Source organism: Abramis brama (genome assembly GCF_963993115.1).
Source record: "Abramis brama genome assembly, chromosome: 4".
In the NCBI taxonomy this organism is placed as follows: Eukaryota; Metazoa; Chordata; class Actinopteri; order Cypriniformes; family Leuciscidae; genus Abramis; species Abramis brama.
The window spans coordinates 53,757,628-53,780,127 of NC_139966.1; the positions used below are offsets into that span (position 1 = coordinate 53,757,628).

Here is a 22,500-nt window from a genome sequence, read left to right on the forward strand (position 1 = left end):
ACCGCGATTATGCAATATGCTTACAAAATCTCTTAACATTTTTATGATATTTGAATAAAGGGTGTCAATTTTCCTAACCCTAACCACTACTGTAGATGAACTAATGTTAAAAATTAATTAGTATGTATACATTAACATTAACCCACACACTACAACAGGTTTGTTTATTATTTTGTGTTAGCTTCAGCAATGTTAACGTATAGAACCTTATTAACAAGTGTTAACAAATATTGTGTTTCTATAATTCATTTTCAAGACTGTTTTTAACAGTGTTCCAAAACCTTTTGATGTCTTTTCAATTAATTTTTCAATTGCTTATGATTACTAGATAAGGATTTAATAATAATTATATCGAGAACTGTACGAAACAGTTGATGAAATATTTTAGTGCCAGCAGAAAACAGCAGAACTAGAAAAATATCTTTGCACTACACAAATGTCCATGCCATTGGAAGATTGTATTAAATTACAAGGCCTGGAAATCTAATTTCTTGATATTTCCATGGAAACTCTGAATTAATTAGATTCATTTTGTACTTAAAGTAAGATTTAAGAGAAAGTTTGGCAACATTTTATTTTACAGTGTCCTAGTTACATATGTTGGACGTACTTACTGTAGTGATAACACTGTAATGACTACAGTAAGTACATGCAACATACAGTACATTATGTATTACATGCAACTAACCCTAAACCAAACCCTAATCCTATAATTACGTTATTAATGTAAGTAATACTATTCAGTACTTAAATATATAAATACACTGTAACAAGGACACCTTAAAAAAATTGGTAACACTTTAGTTCAGGGTCCAATTTTCACTGTGAACTGGTTACTTATTTGCATGTTGTATATTACTAGGATATTGGCTGTTTATTAGTACTTATAAAGCACATATTCATGCCTTATTCTGCATGACCATATTCTACATCCTTTAATCCCACACAATACCAAAAATTAACAACTACCTTACTAACTATTAAAAGTTGGACCGAAAGTTACTTTTCAATACAGATTATTCTTGCACACAAAGTTCTCTGGTATTTGGCGCCCCCACGTGGATGCCGAAAAATCAGTCTAGAACAAAAATCCAGTTTGTTCGCATTATGGAGATAGTTAATATCTCGGTTTTAACGTATCATTAACACAGAAACCATTTTTTATTTTATTTTTTATTATACATTTTTATTACTTCATAACACAGTTTTAAAACTATTGCACTTTGAATGTGTAATGTGTGCGAGCACTACTGCAGATAGAAAGCATAAAAATGTCTTCTGCAATACAGAAGCCTGTTAAGCATTTGACAGGGACTTCCTGGGTCAGCATCTCATTATATACAGTAATGAGACCTTCCTACAAATTTGGTAGGCCTACTTCAATAAAATTTTAACCCTGAAGTAGCCAATCAAAATCATCCAATTCACTTGAAAATACAGACAGGTCTATTCAAGCAGAGCTGGAAGTAAACTGCAGGAGAGCCGCACTGATACCCAGCACTTCCTGTTTATTACTGAGGCCCCTCCCCTTCTGCATCAGACTCCTCCTCCTGCTGCCCCCTCTTCTGTAATTACAGAGGAAGGAAAGAAATGCAAGTGTAAAATCAGACATACTGAATCAGCCAAATTCACAAAGTCAAAATTTTGAGTTCTGGATATTTAAAGTGCCCCTTTTATCCAATTTCATAGGTTCCTAATTTGGTAAATCTACTACAGGTTTACATGCATTCAAGGTAAAAAAAAAAAAAAAACTTACATTTTCTCATAATATACATTGCAGCATCTTTTCTCACAGTGTCTGAAACAGTTCTATAAAGGATTCGTTTCGTTTCTAAACTCCTCCTTTCTGAAAGCCTGCTCTGCTCTGATTGGTCAGATGGCCCGGTCTGTTGTGACTGGAATGCCTCTTACAGCAATGATACAAATTATGGAAATCTTGTTCGTGGTCTGGCATTATGCAAATTTGTTACGAACCTACATTACATTACTGACGACTCGTTTCAGGCAGTTCAGAATGGGTTCTTTCTTTTGGGAGACAATAACTCTATTAATCATACTCTTTGATCTTTGAAACGTTGCAGATCTTTTACATTCACAAACAGCTATATTACACACTGCATGAAAGGAAATATTTGAAAAAGCATAATAGAGGCACTTTAAAGTGAGTCACTTCGGTTACTGAATACGGCTGATATTCTCATGCATAAATGAAGCCGGTGTTTTATAACTCACCAGCTTAAGAAAATCAATGAGTTTATAGGCATCTTCCCCTGTGGTCAGGTCCAGGAAGTCTCGTGGGATTCTGTAGGACAGACATGGGCTGGGCTGCACCGTGACCTCACTGGTGGTGCATCGAAATGCAGGTCCGTCCTAATAAAATACGGTATGCATGCCATTAATAAAACACAGCACACTTGTCTTTTAAAATACTGCCAGTGAAATACATTTGAACAGGGTTTGATGTATAATGGGTACCATTTTCAAGTATAAACTACCTGCTGTGTTGTGTCCTCTTGCGTCTGATTGGCTGAGAGATTTTTGCCAGATGTTAGCTCCTCCCATGTGAAAAGCAAAGAGTCTGTGACATCCCCAAATGGGTTGAAGTCAATCAACCATACACGTCCCTTTAGAAAAACAAACTTTTTTATATGAAGGCGCTTATTTAAGGTTTGTGCAGTCTTGTAAATACACAAGTCGAATCATTAAAGAGACCATATTATCCCCTTATGCAAAGTCTTGATTTTGTTTTTAGGGTCTACTAGAATTTTGATAAATCCTGATGAACAACTAAACTTCAGAGGACAATCATACATTGCTATACAGTAAATTACACATTTAAATGTAAAATTTGCATTCATAAAAACCTTACTGAGCTGTCTCTGTAAACATCCAGGACAACTGGAAGAAAAGAGAATATTGTTTATGGACATATATAACTTTAAAAAAATAAGACAATTATTTTCTCCTCCACATTGATACACTTACAGTCCTCATCTGGGAACTGGTATTGGATATGGTCTCTGAAGAATTCCAGTACAGATGAGGAGATGCTGGCCTCTTGTTTGGCGATGTGATGGTAATGTTGTGTGTAATCTCTCTGACAGATCGCTAAAAAAACATCACATGATCACATGCTACATTTTACAATGCATTCAATTAAAATCATTACATTTAAAACAGAATATTCACATATTAGTTTAATAAATGCAGGATGTTCATACCAATTAGTTTATTCTCTTTCACAAAGCACCGGAATTCTCCTCCTGGAATGAGCTCGCTCCATTTTCTCAACACCAACTGCACAAAATGAGTCCCACACAGAAACTATTTATTATTTAATAGTATTTATTTAATGAAGAGATATTTAAGGGTTATCCATCGGGTTTCACTGCGGTATAATAAAATCTAATCTAATCTAAAATAATATAATATAATGCAATATAATGTAATGTTCAAAAGTTTGGGGTTGGTAAGATTTATGTTTTTGTCTCTTATGTATTTATTTGAAAAATACAGTAAAAACAGTAATATTGTGAAATATTACTAAACATTTAATATTACTTCTATTTTAATATAAATATAATATAATATAATATAATAGAAATATGAAATATAATTTATTTGAGTGATGTATAGCTGATTTTCCAGCATCATTACTCCAGTCTTCAGTGTCACATGATCCTTCAACATTCTAATATGCTGATTTGCTGTTAAAAATAATAATAACATTGTACAATAACTTGTACAATACAATTATTGTTATTAATAATGTTCACATGTCCTTGCTGAGGTATTGATCACTATATATATAAAAAAGAAGAAGAAAAAAAAGTTTGGCCCCAAACTTTTGAATAATAATATAATATAATATAATATAATATAATATAATATAATATAATATAATATAATATAATATAATATAATATTAATATAATATAATATAATATAATATAATATAATATAATGGTGTGCTATGGAACAAAAATATCTGAATGGTGCATATTGAAAAAAGTATGCTTGACTGCTTTATTGTGTTTTCTGTACCTCATAGTTTATGGTTGGGTCTGGAGAATCATCACTACAATGGAGAAATCTGCCAAAGGAGGTACAAAATTATTACTTCAACCAACCAGCTTTCTTGAATTTCTTACGAAGAAAAGGTTACACTTTATTTTAAGGTGTCATTGTTACAGTGTAATTATATGTTTAAGTACTGAGTAATATTAAGCAACTACATGTACTTACTATAGGGTTAGGGTAGGATTAGGATTTGGTTGAGGGTTAGTTGCATGTAATTATGCATAATTTACTGTTATCACTATGGTAAGTACATGTAACATATGTAACAAGGACACTGAAAATAAAATGTTACCGAAGAAAAAATCAAATCACACAGAGCTTGATGGGAACCGGGAAATAGAGAGACTTACGGCTGTGTGAGGTCATGCGTGATGAAATCTGAACTTTTGAAGAGGAGGAAGATGTCGCTTAAACTCTGACATTGCAAGGAACTGTTCAGGGCAATCCAGTTAGCATCCTGAGAAGAAAGATGAAGTGTACTGTGAGTATTATATGTTCATATGTATTAAATACAATTGGGAGTCAAATCTACTCACCCGAGGGGCGCTCCAGTTCAGTTTTGGGAAGACGCATCCGCCCAGAACATTTATTGCCTCCTGCACCTTTAAATTGAACTCTGGGAATTCTGGGGCCTGTGGAAGATACACACAGTTTAGTACCTGCACATCTATATCAGATCAGCTCAGCTTTGACTGGCTGAGAGGAATGAGACGCACCGTAACTGTTGTTGTAGTTTCATCGTCAGTCCACTGGAAAACAAAAGCACGAGATCAGGAGTTGTATAAGAGATATCTAAACGTGCTTGTATTTCACACAGCCACACACATACCTGAATGTCCTCCTCATCTGAGTCACTGTTGTTCGCCTGAGTTTGCAAATTGTTGTTTTCACTGTAAAGAGAGACAATAATACATCCTATAACCCGGCAAGAACAGAAACTGTTTCAATTGTTTGTTCAATACCAATTCTCACCTGCCAGAAACCACAAGTGTCCCGTCATCTAATAAGTAATCGATTACATTTTGAGGAATAGGTAGTATCAAGCTGGAAAAGAGAAAATAACCAGCACTAAATACTTAATAACAACAGCACATAAAAAAAAAAAACAAAAAAAAACATTAGCATATAAACTCCAAGGTCCATCATTATTTTAAGCTTTGTTGTTATAGTACTTTATATATATATATATATATATATATATATATATGTGTGTGTGTGTGTGTGTGTGTGTAAATTAAGTATATATAGTAGTAGTATAGTAGTATATATGTGTGTGTGTGTGTGTGTTTATGTATAGTGAGAGAGAGTACAGTACAGTAATGTAATTTTTTTAAATATATATATTCATATTCGAATACAATGGTACTTATATAAAAAAAACTAAACATGGCAGTACTAAGTAGCCTATCCAAATTATCGTAAACAAACATGGTAGCATGATAAATGCCCATGGCTGCATCATTTCCATAATTTGCTATGGTACTTTTTACTACAACGCTCGATGTTTGGACTCTTTCTGAGCCCCGATCATTATATAGTATTTACCCCACTGTGCAAATAACTCGCTTACCTCTTAATGGTGTGTTTCTTGAATAAAGGATACCAAACAGAAAACTGACAGTTTACAACCTGCTCCTTCTTCATGCTGCCTGAAACTACACTGGTAATCTGCGCAACCTCAAAAACATTCCGGTATAACTATACAACCCGTTACTACAGTCAGTTCCGGTTTATAACTGTGCTCTGTTTTGTAACAATTCTGTGTTTTTAATACTTTAAGGACGTTTTAGGTTCAATCATATTTTTTCTTTTTGAATTTAAGCGGTCATGTTTACAACATAATGTATACAACGAGAACATGATGCAATGTACAAGAGGAGGAACTGTTTTAGCTGCACACAAGTGGGCAGATGTTCATTGAACACGTGACTACATGAAAAAAAACTAACTAAACACAGAGCCCGTCTACATTCTCTGCTAAACATCACCATACTTTCTAGTGCCAGATCACTGTGGTCTATTTGACATTCTCTCGGATTTGTCTGGTAAGTACCCCGCTAATTCAAACGACTCAGACAGATCTCTCGTTACCTTTTTGCGTATTAACTAGTTGAATGGACTATGGTCATCATCATGACAACATCATGCGTCCTGTAACTTAATTTCTTTTGCACGTGCAGAATTAACACAATAGACACAAGATGAGCTCTCCAAAGAAAGCCACTACTGAACCTCATGTAACCAAAGAGGAGGTAAGAGTCTGTCTTAAATGAACAGTAAAATAAACATGTTACATTTTGCCATCATGTAAACACCCACATGTTGTTACCAAGTGCTCTTTAACACTAAAATACATGCTCTTGTTAGCTTATAGCAAGTGGAAACTGGGTGAAGCTTGAGAAGACCACATATGTGGATCCCTCTGGAAGCACCAGGTATTGATCTGTGATTGTGTGTGATTGTGTGTGACTGTGTGTGAATGATGTGTGACCTCTGGACTGAGTGGAGTGGACATGATGATGATACTCTCACTGGTTATTTCTAGTTAGATAGCTAAGTAGTTGGATAGATAAATAATTGGAATAATCTGGTTTAATTCTGTCAAACAGCCTAATATATATTTTCAGAATAATTTCTAGATAGACAGACGAATGGATTGATAGACAGAAAGAGACATCAATGTACAGACAGACAGATACACACATACATACATGCATACATATCGATAGACCGATAGATAGACAGACAGACAAACAGATGCTATCTTTCTACACACTTAACTGGAATATCTTTTGTGGATCTTTGTCCCCTCAGAACATGGGAAACCGTGAAGAGAACAACCCGAGTAGCCAACACTGAAGCTGATGGTGTGTGCGCACTTCCAGACACTCTCACACACTTTCATTTGGAACTTTTATTCATGCTTTAATGCTCTGTAAATATTGTAAGGTGTGGGAATCATAGCCCTCCTGAAGCGGACCCTACATAAAGACTGTGTCGTCATGGTGAAGCAGTTTCGTCCACCCTTGGGATGCAACGTACTGGAGTTTCCTGCAGGTCTGATGATGCCAGTCTGCTTTAGGTTTGTACAGCCTATAATAGTTTATATAAAATAAAATAACCATTGATTATTCGCTCTGTATGAACATTTCAGGTCTGATTGATGACAATGAGACTGCTGAAGCGGCTGCTTTGAGAGAACTAAAGGAGGAAACGGGTTACAAAGGGGAGGTCGTGGGCATCACCCCAGGTACAACTGCTGTCGTGTGTGTGTGTATACTTGACAATATGCTTATACGTATTTTAATATCTCATCCCATTTTCTGTCTTTCAGTTACATGTTTAGACCCGGGCTTGTCTAACTGCACCACACAGATCGTGATGGTACATATTAACGGAGATGACAGTGAAAATATAAACCCCACTCAGCAGCTGGGTGAGTGAAGCATCATGTCCTGTCATTGAAACATAGTGTGTTTGAAATTAATGCAGATCTATTCATTCTTTTCTTTTTTTCTCCATTGTGCATGTCTAGGTGATGGAGGTATGTATTTGTTTTCCAGTAAAAAACAAGTCACCATTATTGATAATGTTTTATTTTATTTATTTTTTTCTGAAAATGTATTTTGTGTCTCAGAATTTGTGGAGGTTGTTCTTCTACCTTTGGATGAATTCCAGCAAAAAATCGACGGTGAGTGGATTTCTTGCTGATGAGAAATGCATATGTTTTTAGTTTATAATTATGTCCATTATGTCCAAGCTCAAGTCTCTTATGCTGAGGAAGAATCATAAAAAATTACAGTAAAAACAATAATATTGTGAAATATTATTACAATTTAAAGTAACAGTTTTCTATTTAAATGTATTTTTAAATATAATTTATTCCTGTGATTGTAAGGCCAAATTCTCAGCATCATTACTCCAGTCTTCAGTGTCACATGATCCTTCAGAAATCATTATAATATGCTGATTTGCTTTTATTACTATTATTGCTATTAATATCAGTGTTGAAAACAGTTGTGCTGCTTAATAGTTTGTGTAAACTGTGATGAACTACCATTTAAAAGGTTAGGTTAAGCTCGATCTTTAAAAAAAAAATTATATTCAACAAGGATGCATTAAATTGGTTCAAGTGCCAGTAAAGACATTTATGATGTTACAAAAGATTTATATTTCAAATAAATGCTGTTCTTTTAAACTCTATATTCATCAAAGAATCCTGAATTGTTTTTATCACGGTTTCCACAAAAATATTAAGCAGTAAAAATGGTTTTCAACATTGAAAATAACAATAAATGTTTCTTGAGCAGTAAATCAGCACAATAGAATGATTTCTGAAGGATCATGTGATACTGAAGAGTAGCGATGCTGAAAACTCAGCTTTACCATCACAGGAATAAATTACATTTTAAAATATATTCAAATAGAAAACAGTTATTTAAAATGCAATAATTTTATGGTATTTTTATCAAATAAATTCAACCTTGGTAAGCATAAGAGAATTATATATATATATATATATATATATATATATATATATATATATATATATATATATATATATATATATATGTATATATATGAAGAGTTCAGATGCAAAAGCCTCTAAGTGCCATCTGAAATCTTCTTATAGAATGATCATATATATATATATATATATCTTCCAAACTTTCAACCTCCGGTGTAAATTGCCTATTTATTCAGTATTAATTTTGTATGCTTTTCACTCAATTTGTTAGATTTTGCTTTGACGTACTAAACCTTATGTTGTTCCTTTTTTTTAAATAGTGTTACTGCAAAAAGAGAAAATCATTGTGGACTCCAAGGTGTATATCTATGCTATGGGAATGTCCCAGGCCTTCTTTAAACCCAGAGAGTTGCCTGTGCTGAAGCAGTGAGAGTCTCCTCTCTGGAACACACTACAGGCCGACAGCAGTCAAAGCTTGTGTGAGGAAATCAACTAGTACTTGAGCCTTAAGAGTTTTACCACAGCTGCCTGAACATTCCTTATAAACTAACTAACAGTACTACAGTATTAACAGTATTATTCAGTGTTTGCAATGTTTTACAATTCAAGATTAAATAGATGATTAAACAGGATTTGACCAAATTTAACTAAAAGTTCTGAAAGCTAGAACTGTGCATTTTTTCTTCCCAGTACACCCTGTAACAACAAAAGAAAAGCACAAAACAAAATAATAAAGTTATATTAATAGGCCATACAGTAAGTGTCATAGAAAGACTCCTTATTAGGAAATGTTCTTGGTATTGTAATCAAATTTTAGCATAAAACTGACTGTACTGTAGCTACGTGTTCATATACGTTCATATATATTGTGTATCCAATTGTCTAAAAGGCCTGCATTGATTGTAAATTGTTCTAAAACACAGTTTGTTCTGGAAGATGCATTTACAATGCTGTGTACGCGAATAACTATTCATTTTTATCTAATAAATTTAACAGTTTAGATTTTGCATTTGTGTGTGGTTTTATGTCTCTTATTTATTTGTTATTCTTTCCTATCATTCTTCCTTGCATATTTACTCAGAGTGTAATTCAAATTAATTTATCAAACCTGACTCTCATAATTTATTGTTCAATAGCACATTGTTCACAGGCGTACAACTTGACACTGACTGCCTATGTATTTATATACATTTATAATTCACATGACTGTAATGAATAAAGGAATCCATTTAATATTGTATTGTAAATTATAAATGAACAATTAACTGTTTCATGTATTAAAAATGTATACAATTATTATAACTTATTGGAATATTTATAATTTGATTTTACATTTATATTTTTAGTCTATCAAAGCAAATTCGAAATCTAAACTTAATCCTTTACCAAGAACAGAGCTCAATACCAGCCAATATTCTCGGAAAACTAAACGTGCTTAAAAATTTATTTTTTTTGAGCTAGACCTGGAAATGTAAATATCACTACGTGGCGCTACAGTAAATATTTAGTTTTATTGTATTTTTCGTTTTTTTTTTTAAAACATGTAGGGTTTTTGTGATGTTTTTACTAAACTGTGATGCTTTAGTAAAACAGTTTAATTTGTTATATTATTATGTTATGGACATATAAATATAACCACGTGACGCTACAGTAAACATTTAGATTGATTGTATTTTTCAGTTTTTTTTTTTTGTTGTTGTTTTTTACAAAAACGGTTATTGTGGCGTTTTTGTAAAATTGTGATACTTTTGTAAAACAATTTAATTCTTATTTTTGTATTATTATTATTATTATTATGTTATGGACAGGCACGACGTTCTCTCAGTGACGTAGTTCCGGGGTCCTGAATATTAAACATTTTTCGCGCCAACATTGAAACAACAGCTGCTGCCTCTGATCCTCTGAGTTGTTAAATCACTTTCATTTAAACACAAAGCAAGGAAAAGCGATCAGAATCAAAATGACAGGTATGTCCGACAGCATATTAGTACAAATGTTTGGCCAGTTTATTACTTGGTTGAATAAACCATACCTAAATTAGATGAGATATGTTCCTGCAGTTCCCGGTTCCCGAAATTTCTTGGGCTGATTTTTACTAAATACTCTATGATATGTATTATGATATCATTAGCATGTTATTATAACTTTTGTATGCTGATGTTGCTCTTTTGAAATACTGTTTTGGCCATAGTATATTCATGTCCTTTATTCGATCATATATTTTTATATGTAGTGCATGTGTTCATATAGTATTTTAAGAGTATTACACATGACAGTCATATTATATTAGTTTTAATCTGTTATATCTAATCAATGTGTAATAACCTGTTCTATATCGAATGTATGTATTATATATGATCCTTATAAAATGTTATATGAATTAATTTTAGTAGTAACTGAATGTAGATGTATTTATATAACATATAATGTTTTTTGTAACTGCTATATTTAATGAATGAGCAATATACTGTACAATGTAATTGTTACATGTGTCTGACATCAGAGGAGGAGAATCTGGACATGCTGCTGTCTTTATTTGCGGAGAGCGAGGGCCAGAATCTGGAGACTCCTGCTGCTGGAGAGGACACGGACAATCTGGACGACCTCTTCGATGAGGATGATGACGGTCATCAATATATTGAACCGGAGGAGGAGGAAGGGGAAGAAGACGTGGCACCTGGGAAATCCAGCTCGGCTGAAGGGGGCAGTGGCTTGAATAAGTCGAAGGAAGATCTGGAGGGTAATGTCTAGTTATTCTAGGCATGTTTAGATACGCACAGGTTATACATGGACTGTCGTGTGATGATCATGACTGTATTTGTCTTCCAGCTGAACTGAATTTAATGCAGCAGAAGATGCAAAAGCTACAGCAGCAGCTGGAGGCCTCACAGAAAACCACACAGCCTGAGAACAAACCGTCCATCCAGAGACAGGCGAGCACCAAACCCTTAACACCACCTCAGGGGGGTCTGAATACGACCCCACCGACACGACGGGACAGCAGAGCCTCTCCTCCGTCAGGTGTCACAGCAAAACAGAAGATCAAGCAGAGGTCGGCCCATCCACCCAAAGCAGGTGCAAGTCCAGTGTTTCTTGGTTCTTTTTGCTTACAAAAAGGATTATGGAAATGCTTGAAATATATGAATTAGCATATATGCTTTAAATAAAATAATTATTTTGTAAATTAGCGTCCTCGGAAAGGCAGACTCCTATTGGCCAGAGTATGAATAACTGCCAATCTCAGCCAATGAGAGACAGTACGTTGAAGTCACCGCCCCCTCTCAAGACTCCTCCCACTGTGCGTCAAGCAACACCACGTCCATCTGTCAATCAAGAGGTTGCCGTGGAGAAATTCTCAGGTCTCAGACTCAGGTCAGTGTACAATAACTTTGGCTTGGTGAAATGATTAAAGACTAAATCCCCCCCAAAGGGATTTTTTCTCTATATCTGAACTCCCTGAAACGCCTCGATTTTAGTCTTGAGTTTTCTTCTGGGAACGGACACGTCACAATATTCCTCATTTAAATAATTCTCACTCAATGCATATGCAAAAAAAAAAACAGGGACGAGGCCTGGTTGAGTTGCTTTGGTAGTGTTGAAACTCGTTTTCCAAAACACGCTTGAAGCAATCACAACACACTGTGCTCTGATTGGTCAGCTGAACCAATGGTCTTTTCTGAAGGAGGAGCTTCATAGAGACCTGAACTAAACAGAGTGTTACTGACAGACTAGAAAGAGAGGTGCTGCAATAATGTAAAATAATGTTTTTTCAACATTCAAGCATGAATACATATTCTACTAGACCCCAAAAACCAAATCAAGACTTTAAAAAGGGCATAATATGGCCTTTTTAATGTTGCTTTAATTGGTTTTATTACGTATACAATTAAGTTGTTAATTTAATGAGGATAATATAACCTGATTCCATCTGAACTTAATTTTACATAAATATGTATTTCAGATTTTCTATTAAAAGCACAATGTTTGTTTTTTCTCTGTAGGAAACCACGTCTGTCTTCCATAGACATTGAGCAAAAAATGTCCACCCGCAAACTGATCAAGCTCTCCCAGTTGCCCGATCGACTGGCCAGGGACAATTTAGAGGACAGTGACTGGGTCACTTTCGCAGTGGTGATAAATAAGATTACCCCACAGAGCAAAAACAATGTAAGAGCCCGGTGTTTCTGAGATCTGAACTCTTGTAAATGGATTACATCTTGTATGTTTGATTATACCCTTGTGTATTTTGTAGGGGAAAACCTTCAGCATTTGGAAGCTGAATGACCTTCATAATCTGGAAGTGATTGTGTCTCTCTTCCTGTTTGGGTCTGTTCACACGGATCTGTGGAAGACTGACACTGGGACAGTGATTGGCATCCTCAATCCAAACCCAATGAAGAACAAAGAGGGTTCCAATGAGGTTTGTGAACATAAAGCCCTCAATATCATATTTAAAATAAAAAAAAATCTTTTCTATCTTTAAAGGGGCTGTATGTACGAATTTTCATGTTTTAATCACTTTTTCTTTTCTTTTCTTTTTTTGCCAATGTGTGAAAGCGAGACCTTCCCCGACTTCCTAGGTTGTTCATGAAAGCCTGTAGACTAATTTTATGTGATGGACTCGGGACGTTTTAGCCGAGAAAATCAAAAGGATGTGACGTTTACGCAGTTGTACGCTTCTAAGAGCCTCTCTTCCGTTCTATTGGCGCTTTTCCATTACCAGTACCAGCTCGACTCGCCTCGGCTCGGCTCGCTTTTCGCTCCGTTTTCCATTGCAGATAGTACCTCCACAATAGTACCTGGTCGTCATAGCGACGCCGCAGGAAACTGCCGTGACTTATGCCTGGTTCAGATTACACGATTTTTTTGTCTGTTACGATAGTCACTGTGTCAGATTACACGATTTTGACTCCTAAAAATCTTGTCATGTCGTGGACAAGAAACATGTCAGACTACACGTTGTTTTCCGACCAGTCATCGCGAGCCGTCTCACACACTCATTCACTCGCACATATAGCCTACACACGCTCACTCACATAACCTACATGCACTCACACACACACTCACTTTCTCTCTCTCACACACACACACACTCACTCACTCGCACATACACGCATCTCTCTCTCTCACACACACACACACACACGCGCTCTCTCACTCACACACTCACTCTCGTGCACACACAGTCACACACACTCACTCGTGAACACACACTCTCACTCACTCTCCCTCACTCACTCGCGCGCCGTCGTCGTGGAGGACCGTTAAAAAATTAAACATGCTAGTCTTTATGTCATGATGTCGTGAAGCATCGCAGACGCGACGTAGGTTGTCGCCCACTATGACACACTATACGAGATGAAACGATCGAATCTTGCGTCCCGACGCCCGTTGTCGTTTGCGAATCCCCACGACACCCTACGTCAAACGGATCGTGCCAAAATCGGGCTAAAATCGTGTAATCTGAACCAGGCATTAATCTTTTACGCAAGACACACCCGCTACCACACACACACAGGACAATGGAGTAAATCGAGTGTATGCTGTTTTTGGATGTTTTTGTTTTTGTTTTTGCTGTTTTTTATTCAGGATACTCCGTCTGGCGCGTGCAATGATGACGCAGTGAATAGTGACGATTCTCTCTGACCAATCAGCAGTCTGCCGTGTTTTCACGTCACATTTTAGTATCGCCTCAGCTCGCTTAGAACCTCGCCGGAGGTGGTACGAAAAAAAGTACCTGGAAGCAGGTACAGGTACAACTTTTACACAGTGGAAAACCAAACAGAGCCAAGTCGAGCTGAGCCGAGGCGAGCTGGTACTGTGTAGTGGAAAAGCGCCATATGACACATGAAATGAATGCTTATACAATGTTCAGGATAATGCTGAAAGAGCCATTCTGTACTGTAATGTGAATGCCATGCAAAGAAAAGGGATGAATTTAAACTATAGTCTCAGATCTATACATTCTATAGTCTCAAATATACATTATAATCAATCAAATCATTATAAGTGTCGCTAATAACAAGGGTTTCTGAATTCTACATATAGCCCCTTTAACATCTGGAACCAAAATAATATTAACCAATAATAACTTCATGTTTCCATTCAATCAAATCTTGATGCATAAAATCAAGTCCCACCCCTCATTATTACCTGCTAAATATTGTTTCACTCAAAAATGTCACATTATGGAAGTAAAATACAAATGGAATAAAATCACAATGTATGTAATAATACTATACTAACGCATTACCTAAATACTAAAATAGCACTCTTGTATATTACCCCTATTTATTTCCAAATTATATCTGATTCTGGAAGTAAAACAGATTATGAACAATGTTAATTTGAATGAGTCATGTGGTACGTGTCTCTCTCCAGCTCAGCCTGACAGTGGACCACCCACAGAAGGTCCTTATAATGGGAGAAGCCATGGATTTCGGCACCTGCAAAGCTAAAAAAAAGAACGGGGACTCTTGCACTCAACTAGTCAACTTGGTAAGTCTCCATGTCCAAACATCTTCCTCTCCTGAAATATTTCACGATCAGACATTTAATTACTCCTGTTTGCTTTAACAGTTTGAATGCCAGTACTGCCAGTACCATGTTAAAGCCCAGTACAAGAAAATGAGCTCAAAGAGGTCGGAGCTTCAGTCCAGCTTCACAAGCCCCGCCCCTGGTAAAGGAAAGGGGCGGGGCAGTTTGAAGGAGCGCCTGTGCCAATCGAACTTCCACTACGGGGGCATGTCGTCACTCGCCTGTGCGCCCTCGACGTGAGTTCACCGCCTCTTTTTATGACCTTTCTAAATCCACACAAACCCTAAAATTATCGTATGAATCTTTTATTTTGACAGGTCTGCCCCACAGCCAAAGAAACAACCCACTATGCAGTCTATTTTAGCATCCATTCCAACTAAGAAACTTGGTAAACTTTCTGTTTAGTACACTTTTTTTTAAAAAATTTGCTTATTCATGATTTCTAATCACACGTTCGTTCCGGTAGCTCTGAATTCGGGCGAGGTGTTGGGCTGTTCAGATGATTTCAAAGGCCTGATGTCTATGCCGACGCCTGGAGCACTAAATATAAAGAGGCATTTAGGACAGGCCAAAAGTACAGGTAATTTAAAGGGATAGTTCATCCCAAATTAAACTTCTATGTGCATTTACTCACTGTCATTCTTAATCTGTAACGTGTGAGGAACAGACTAAAACAACTCTCAAATCTCATTTACGCTTGTGCGTTTTTAAACCAAGCACCTCGAGGGCCACCATGCCAGATTTGACCTCAAACACTGTTGGTTTTCATGCATTTTAAGCATTTTGAGAGCGACAAGTTGCACTATGAATAATAATTATGAATGTTCTCTGATGCTGCAGTACTGTTTTGGGCCAGCAGATGTCTGTTGAATGCCACCCCACAGTTGGGATGCAATGAAACAAACCAAAAGCCAGCACATTTGTCACTGGGATAGCTTGCAAATTTCAATACTTGACTTATTTTTTTATTTGCCTTTGTTTTTAGCTGTGACCGGATCTTCAGTTCAGTCTATATCTGCATCTGACCTTCTCAAACAGCAGAAAGAACAACACCAGCAGAGGATGCTTGCTCGAAAGAAGAGGGCAGAAGAGATTCAAAAGAGGTGAGAGGTGTTTTTTCATATTTTTAGTTAGTTCCTTTAACTACTCATTGTATTTGTTTTGCATTACATTTGAAAGCTGATACATTTAGTGCTTCCATATTGAGTTTCTGGATTGGTTGTGCTCTTGTGACCCTTAAACTGTCCTTACAGTAGATGTGCTATAAATATTTTTTTCCCTGTACCCAGGGTGCTGTGTCAGAACAGCGGGGGTCCTGTCGCCCCCTCACGGCCCAGTGTAAGCAGGGGTCCCCTGCTCTCCCCAAAAGCAGCCTCGGAGGTCCCGAAAGGGTCGTCTGGCCCTGCGTCCCGTCTCTCAGGTCCTGCTGTTCCATCGCTGGGCCGTGGTTTTTCAGAAGGAGAGGACATCCTTCTTGATCTGTCTCCACCTTCATCAAAGAGCCTCTCAGCCACAAAGGTACTCATTTGTTTTTACAAATACTCATATCACAAATCACAAATACTCATATGACATACTCATATCATTTATTAAAGGATTTTTTTAATTCTAGAATGTTGTGTTTCTGTGCATCTTTTTTTCTATCTGTTATTGAAGCCAAAACCTGAAGAGAAACATTTTCAGTTGAATTTGATATAAATACAATTTTTATTTGATTATTGCAAGGAATGTGAGATTTTTATTTATTAAGTTAATTTTTAATAACAATTAGAAATAATTATAATAATAATAATTAAAATTAAGTTAGCATAATAAACCATTATCATTTTTAATAGTTTAATAACTTAAATTGTTATTAATTGAGTGATAACTAATAATAATATATTAATAAAAATGAAAAGATATTTGTAAAAAATCAGGTACAATGAAAAATCGGGTACATATAGCAATATAGTGGCACATATAAAATAACGTGATCATCAAACATTAAACGTAAATCAAAACTGCCTAACGTTACCAAATGAAATGTCAAACCCAGGACGAGCTATAGGACTGCAAGAGAATGTTAATTCGGGGGAAAGACTTAATTTAAGTTATTCAATTATTAATACATATTTAAAAATGTATGTTTAAAAAAAACATTTGCATTTCTTATTGTTATTTATTGATATAAGAATTTAAAGTATGCTCTAATGCATCTTTTTTTCATTATTGCATCAATAATGCATCATTATTTTTATTATCATTTTTTATTATGATTAATCTTGTGATTTCCATCCTCAAAGCAGTAATTCTGTAACATTTGTTAAGTTAATTTATTTTTATTCTCCCAAATTTTCCACGGACCGCCAGCGATCCCCCTTGCAGCCTTTGATCAAAACCCTTGATGCTTTCAGGATGATTTTCCAACTGCTTTAAATCAGTTTATAATAGCTGTTTTTATTTATTTCTGTTTATTAGTTGGCGGCAGTGAGGAAACTCCAAGCCAAAGGTTCAGTCATTGTTAAAGACGACCCAAATGCTGTAAAACGCAAGCGAGCCAACAGCGATGACATCTCAGATCGTGTGGAGCGTAATCTCTCCACACCTACAGGTACACACATTCATGAGTTTTATGATTGACTGTTTGCTTGTTTGCTTTTCTCTAAGGCACTTATTCTTCTACAAATCTATCTGCAGTAACGGATGAAAATTCAGTTGGTGAGGAGGAGGAGCCAGCTCAGAAAAAGAGGCGGGAACAGCTGGAGTACATCCAATCAGAGGAGTTTCAGCGAATCCTCAATGCCAAGTCCTCAAACTCGTGGATGATGGGAGAGGTGTGTGTTTTGATAAGATGTCAATACTTTGATATGTGTGATGTCACAATAGTGGGCGGAGCTTGTGGTTGATTTGAAGCGTTCGGCGTGATCTGGCTTTATTTGCTTTGTTTTTTGTTTTGTTTTCACCACATGTGTGATATGAAATGATTGTTCAGGTCATGCCCCGGTGAAATTTTCTTGCATGTGTGACTAATTGTTATCCGTCTAGATTGAGGAGCAGGCCATGCAGGAGTATTTTGAGCCGCTGGTGCAAAAAGAAAAGATGGAGGAGAAGATGAAGAATATCAGGGAGATGAAGTGTCGGGCTGTCACCTGCAAAACCGTAAGTTGCAACTAAAGAGCAACCAGTCCTGTATGCGGAGTAAGCCATAAATAACATGACTCTGTTTTTCCGGTGAGAAATAGGGTCAAAAAAGCGCTGGATGCATTTTTAATTTTAAGAGGTGCACTTAAATCCCTGTAGAATAATAACACATTTATTGCCGTCTCATTCAGAGCGATTTCTCCTGCATCATTAGTAGCAAATTAGTATTTATTCACAGCAAGTCTTAATGACGAACCCATCTTGAACATCATTTGTGACATAATCCCTGTCGTTTAAGAGGAACAATAAGCAAACAAACCTTTTTAAGATGCTAATTAGACCATTACGTGGTTTCGGTCTGATTACACCTGTAAATCACGGACCGTTTATGCGGTTTAGTTCATGAGGCCCTCTCGCCCGCAGTGTAAATACACCCACTTTAAACCAGCGGACCGCTGTGTGGAAGACAAGCATGACTACCACTGGCACGACGCCGTCAAGCGCTTCTTCAAATGCCCCTGTGGGCAGAGAAAGATCTGCCTGGCACGGATGCCACACGGAGCCTGCAGGTGGGTGACGCACTATTCATGGGTCACATTTTATATTTTATAAGATACTGACATTTTAATAACTCAAATTTCACTTTTCTCTTTTAGCCATTGTGGCCTCTTCAAGTGGGAGAGAGACAGCATGTTAAAGGTACAGTTTCAATTCTTTACTATTATTATTATTATACTTTTTCTTTTTTTTTTTTTCTTTAATTGCTTGAAACAAGTTACAACAGAATAGATTAATGTTATTTAATGTTCTATAAGTGCACAGTATTTATCAATAATTATAATTGGGTTGTATTTTTCAGGGGTACTTCAGCAATTCAATCATATAAGTGCGTAACTCGCTCTGTATTTCACTTCCACAGGAGAAAAAGGGACCCAAAATTGGAGGGGAGCTACTGTTGCCACGTGGAGAGGAACAGGCCAAATTCCTCAACAGTTTAAAGTAGAGTCAGCTGTCCCGTGCGCGGCCTCACACACAGATGAGGAGGTTCGGATCACGTCTTCATGCTCGGAAAGTGTGACTGAAGGGGCATCAGCGTTACATTTAATGTTAAATGTGATTTTACTAGTGTTTGTCTGTTGTCTATATATTTGTTGTTTTAAGATAAGCTGTCAAGCCTTTTAAATGTAAATATATGCTGTTATTTTAATTCTGAACTTTAATATCAACGGTCAAGTGGCACACCTGAATTAAACGATACTGAGTGAACTTGTGAACGTTCTCATATTGATTTGACTGGAGGCGACGGCACACATGCTAAATCTTGTTGGTCGAACAGCATGCAGTGATATTTGAAAGCTTTATTACCCCTCTGCTCTTCATAAAGCAGGAGGAGTGGCAGGAAGTCGTTCTACTGTCAGATTTGGGTAATGGCACTAAGGCTCAGGAAGGCCGATAAATCTTTCTTTCTACTTGTTACTTTCTCCCTCTTTTTTTTCCCCCATCTGTCTAAGCTCTCAGCACAGGAATGTCACTCCGCTGCCAGCAAATACTGCCTTGGAATATTTATTCCATCTGTAGATACACAAATCTGAGCTCTTTATATATATATATATTACATTACCATATTTATGACTTTACAAGATGTTGCAATAAAGGCAAGGTTTTTTGTTTTTTTTACATTTTACTTTTATTGGCTTTTTCTGTTCCTTTTTTATTCTGGTTGTTGCATTTTATATCAAATCCTCACTAATGTGGAAAATGAGAAGAAAATGGGTCAGATGATGGCTGAATGTAATTACTGAAGGAATTAAGCAGTCGCTCTTAAAATCACAAACTAATCATGAATGTTTTGAGTCCGATAAAGAGAATTTTTGATTCAAGACAAGTGATTATAACACTCACAAAAAACACTTTTCATACACATAACCCCTTTTATGATACATGTATTATATGGAGCCCCTAACAAAGTGATGGGAGGAAAAAATATGATAAAATATAATAATATTGATTTATAATGTTATGTAAAAAATAAGTTTTGTATTCCACCGAGAAGATTTGCAAGAGAATGCAAAAGCATTAACAATTTTTCCTCTCATCTCATAGTTTTGTTTCTTTAGGGGCTCCATTTTATAGGGACATGGTGGTGGGAAAATATATATTTTAAAGCTTTTGCGTTTGTTCGCAAAACTTGTGCGTTCCCCCAAGAAACTGCATTCGCTCGTAAAATATTTGCTTTCCGAGAAACTTTCGCTAACAAAAAAAAAGTTTAACGAAAAGGCGTTCGCTAACAAAACCTTTGCGTTCCCTCACGAAACCTTTGCGTTCAGTGCTACACAGTTTTGTAAGGAAATGCAAGCGAACACAACATTTCTCGGGGGAACGCAAAACATTTGCAAGAGAACACAAAAGCATTGGCATATCATTTCCCCTCCCATTTCATATTTTTTCTTCCTAGGGGCTCCGCAGTATTAAGAGCTTTAAATCTATAAGTGCTTATATGTGTTGAATAATAGTTATATAATGTCATGAAAGTAGAAGATCCACTCTCGAGGCCTTCATGTGCTCAGACGTACGGGCGGTGGTGAGGGTATCGTGAGTATTGCCCATCATAGTTGAATTCTCTCCACTGTTCGTTCTTCTCTCTGGTCCGCTCATTCTGTTCTGTTGATACAAAGACACACAGCAGCTAGAACGGGACTCTAAGACCATTTTAAATATTAAAAGGTAACAATTTATTAAGTCTAAAATAATTTTAGTCTGGGAGATTCCGCCAATATACTGCAGTAATGTGGTATTTAGCCATGATTATCATCAAAAAGAAATTAAAATTCATAATATTCAGGTAACACGTAGTGTACTACATGTACTTACCATAGTAATAACAGTAAACTATGTATAATTGCAAGTAACTAACCCTAACGTAAATACATAGGTAATTAATATTACTTAGTAGGCCTACTTATTTGAGTTATTACAATGTAACTGTCACCATAAAATAAAGTGTGACCAATATTCATTATGTAGAAACAATAACTGTACGAACTGTGATATTTTGTTTAGAAATAGGGTTTCCATGCTAAATAAAAACTGAAATCACTAATCTTTTCTTAGTCCGTGTTCTTGGAACATCAAAATGTTCAATTTAAATGTCATCTTCTGTGCCAAATTTACTGTTTACTTCTGGGATCTAATGTCACCAATCAAGTGTTCTGGATTATATTCCTAATCACTGTTAGAGGGTTTGTGAGAGGCTCAGAGCCACTGCTGTCATCAGCCTCTTATTAATCTTTATCCCGTAAAGGTTTTGCACAGCATGTTTCTCTTTTATGGAAGCCAAGATAATCAAACAGGGAGATCAGTCTCACCATCGCGCTCCTCCTCTAAGTAGTTCTCGTATTCGTTGCTTTGTTCCTCATAGTGCTCCCTCCTCCGCTCATTTGCAGCCAGCTTCACCCTTTGCTCCGCTAAAAGTGAGTGAAAAGACATATTTCAGCATAGAAATCACACACACACACACACACACACACACATATATATATATATATATATATATATATATAACAGAATGTGCATTATTTTAAACGTGCATGAATTGACTAAGCTAGAGTTCAGAAATGACATGCCAATGCATATAATATCAAAATGTCCAAATATATGTTGATACATCTCTAGGCAAAGTGTAAATATGCTTCTGGATTTCCATAAAACAAGCTCAACCCATTTTTTTTTTTTCTTGCAACGTTTGGATACTTGAGCAGTTAAGCATCCACTATCCTTGCAATCCTGCAGCAACAAAAAAAAATCTTAGTCTCTTCTCTAGAGGCGTCCCAAAATCCTCAAAAACTCCAGACTACAGTATAAACAGGTTTATGGGTAACACACATTCCCATTAACCTGCTGACAGCAGTTTGCCGATATTAACAAAATTGGGTGCCAAAAATAATCTCGGTTTCGCTCTCTTTCTCCATAGTGAGGGAGGTTAGTTTAGCTCATGTCTGCACATTCCTCTCTCGAGCCCCAACTGCTTTAACTCCTCCAACCTGCAGCGTCTGCTCCTGCACCATCACACACACACTGCTGACAACCTGAAATACACTTCAGTAAAACTTTTCCATGCCTTCATGGCTGCAGTCGTAGGCTGGCAGGTTAAGGGACGGCCTGATGGCGTTTGGGCGAGTGTCAGTATGTGTGTGTGGGAGGGAGAGAGAGAGAGAGAACAGCTCCATATTGTCCGGTTGGTCCTTCTAGCCCAGTGGTTCTCAAAGTTTTTGACTCAAAGCTGCATTGTTCAA

General features: G+C 36.5%; 4 protein-coding genes across 6 annotated transcripts in view; 2 read left to right on the plus strand and 2 right to left on the minus strand.

Moving 5' to 3' along the window:
* Positions 1-1,178: 1,178 nt before the first annotated feature.
* Positions 1,179-5,782, minus strand: cdc123 (cell division cycle 123 homolog). The gene is made up of 13 exons (XM_084110934.1): positions 5,651-5,782; positions 5,053-5,124; positions 4,910-4,970; positions 4,797-4,829; positions 4,617-4,712; positions 4,431-4,537; positions 4,045-4,093; positions 3,222-3,297; positions 2,986-3,108; positions 2,870-2,898; positions 2,496-2,624; positions 2,233-2,370; positions 1,179-1,565 (listed from the first exon to the last, which is right to left on the minus strand). The coding sequence occupies exons 1-13, from the start codon at positions 5,722-5,724 to the stop codon at positions 1,512-1,514; spliced, it is 1,041 nt and encodes a 346-aa protein (XP_083967060.1). The 5' UTR covers positions 5,725-5,782; the 3' UTR covers positions 1,179-1,511.
* Positions 5,783-5,974: 192 nt separating this feature from the next.
* On the plus strand, positions 5,975-9,555 carry nudt5 (nudix (nucleoside diphosphate linked moiety X)-type motif 5). 2 transcript variants are annotated; one of them, XM_084110935.1, is made up of 9 exons: positions 5,975-6,125; positions 6,261-6,332; positions 6,448-6,515; positions 6,895-6,947; positions 7,030-7,137; positions 7,235-7,330; positions 7,415-7,520; positions 7,718-7,771; positions 8,869-9,555. In XM_084110935.1, the coding sequence occupies exons 2-8, from the start codon at positions 6,282-6,284 to the stop codon at positions 7,749-7,751; spliced, it is 516 nt and encodes a 171-aa protein (XP_083967061.1). In that variant the 5' UTR covers positions 5,975-6,125; positions 6,261-6,281; the 3' UTR covers positions 7,752-7,771; positions 8,869-9,555. The 2 variants fall into 2 exon arrangements, with proteins under 2 accessions (XP_083967061.1, XP_083967062.1); XM_084110936.1 differs by having other exon boundaries at positions 7,415-7,516; positions 8,869-9,548.
* Positions 9,556-10,400: 845 nt separating this feature from the next.
* On the plus strand, positions 10,401-19,474 carry mcm10 (minichromosome maintenance 10 replication initiation factor). Its single transcript, XM_084111289.1, has 18 exons — positions 10,401-10,515; positions 11,052-11,288; positions 11,378-11,623; positions 11,737-11,920; positions 12,550-12,715; positions 12,801-12,968; positions 14,930-15,046; positions 15,128-15,321; positions 15,403-15,473; positions 15,552-15,665; positions 16,071-16,188; positions 16,375-16,603; positions 17,546-17,678; positions 17,765-17,901; positions 18,113-18,226; positions 18,632-18,777; positions 18,865-18,907; positions 19,128-19,474. Exons 1-18 carry the CDS (start codon positions 10,509-10,511, stop codon positions 19,209-19,211), a joined length of 2,508 nt encoding a protein of 835 aa, XP_083967415.1. The 5' UTR covers positions 10,401-10,508; the 3' UTR covers positions 19,212-19,474.
* A 282-nt stretch (positions 19,475-19,756) lies between these two features.
* ucmaa (upper zone of growth plate and cartilage matrix associated a) overlaps positions 19,757-22,500 on the minus strand; it is a 4,006-nt gene continuing 1,262 nt past the window's right edge. The window contains exons 4-6 of one of the 2 annotated variants that reach the window (XR_014605768.1): positions 21,574-21,672; positions 20,346-20,869; positions 19,757-20,167 (exon numbers count right to left, since the gene is read on the minus strand). Coding sequence is in view for 1 of the 2 variants with exons in the window: in XM_084111290.1 (XP_083967416.1) it covers positions 20,772-20,869; positions 21,574-21,672 (197 nt within the window). In the remaining variant the exon portion in view is untranslated. Of the gene's footprint in view, positions 20,870-21,573; positions 21,673-22,500 lie in introns of both variants that reach the window. The other variant, XM_084111290.1, reaches the window with a different exon arrangement.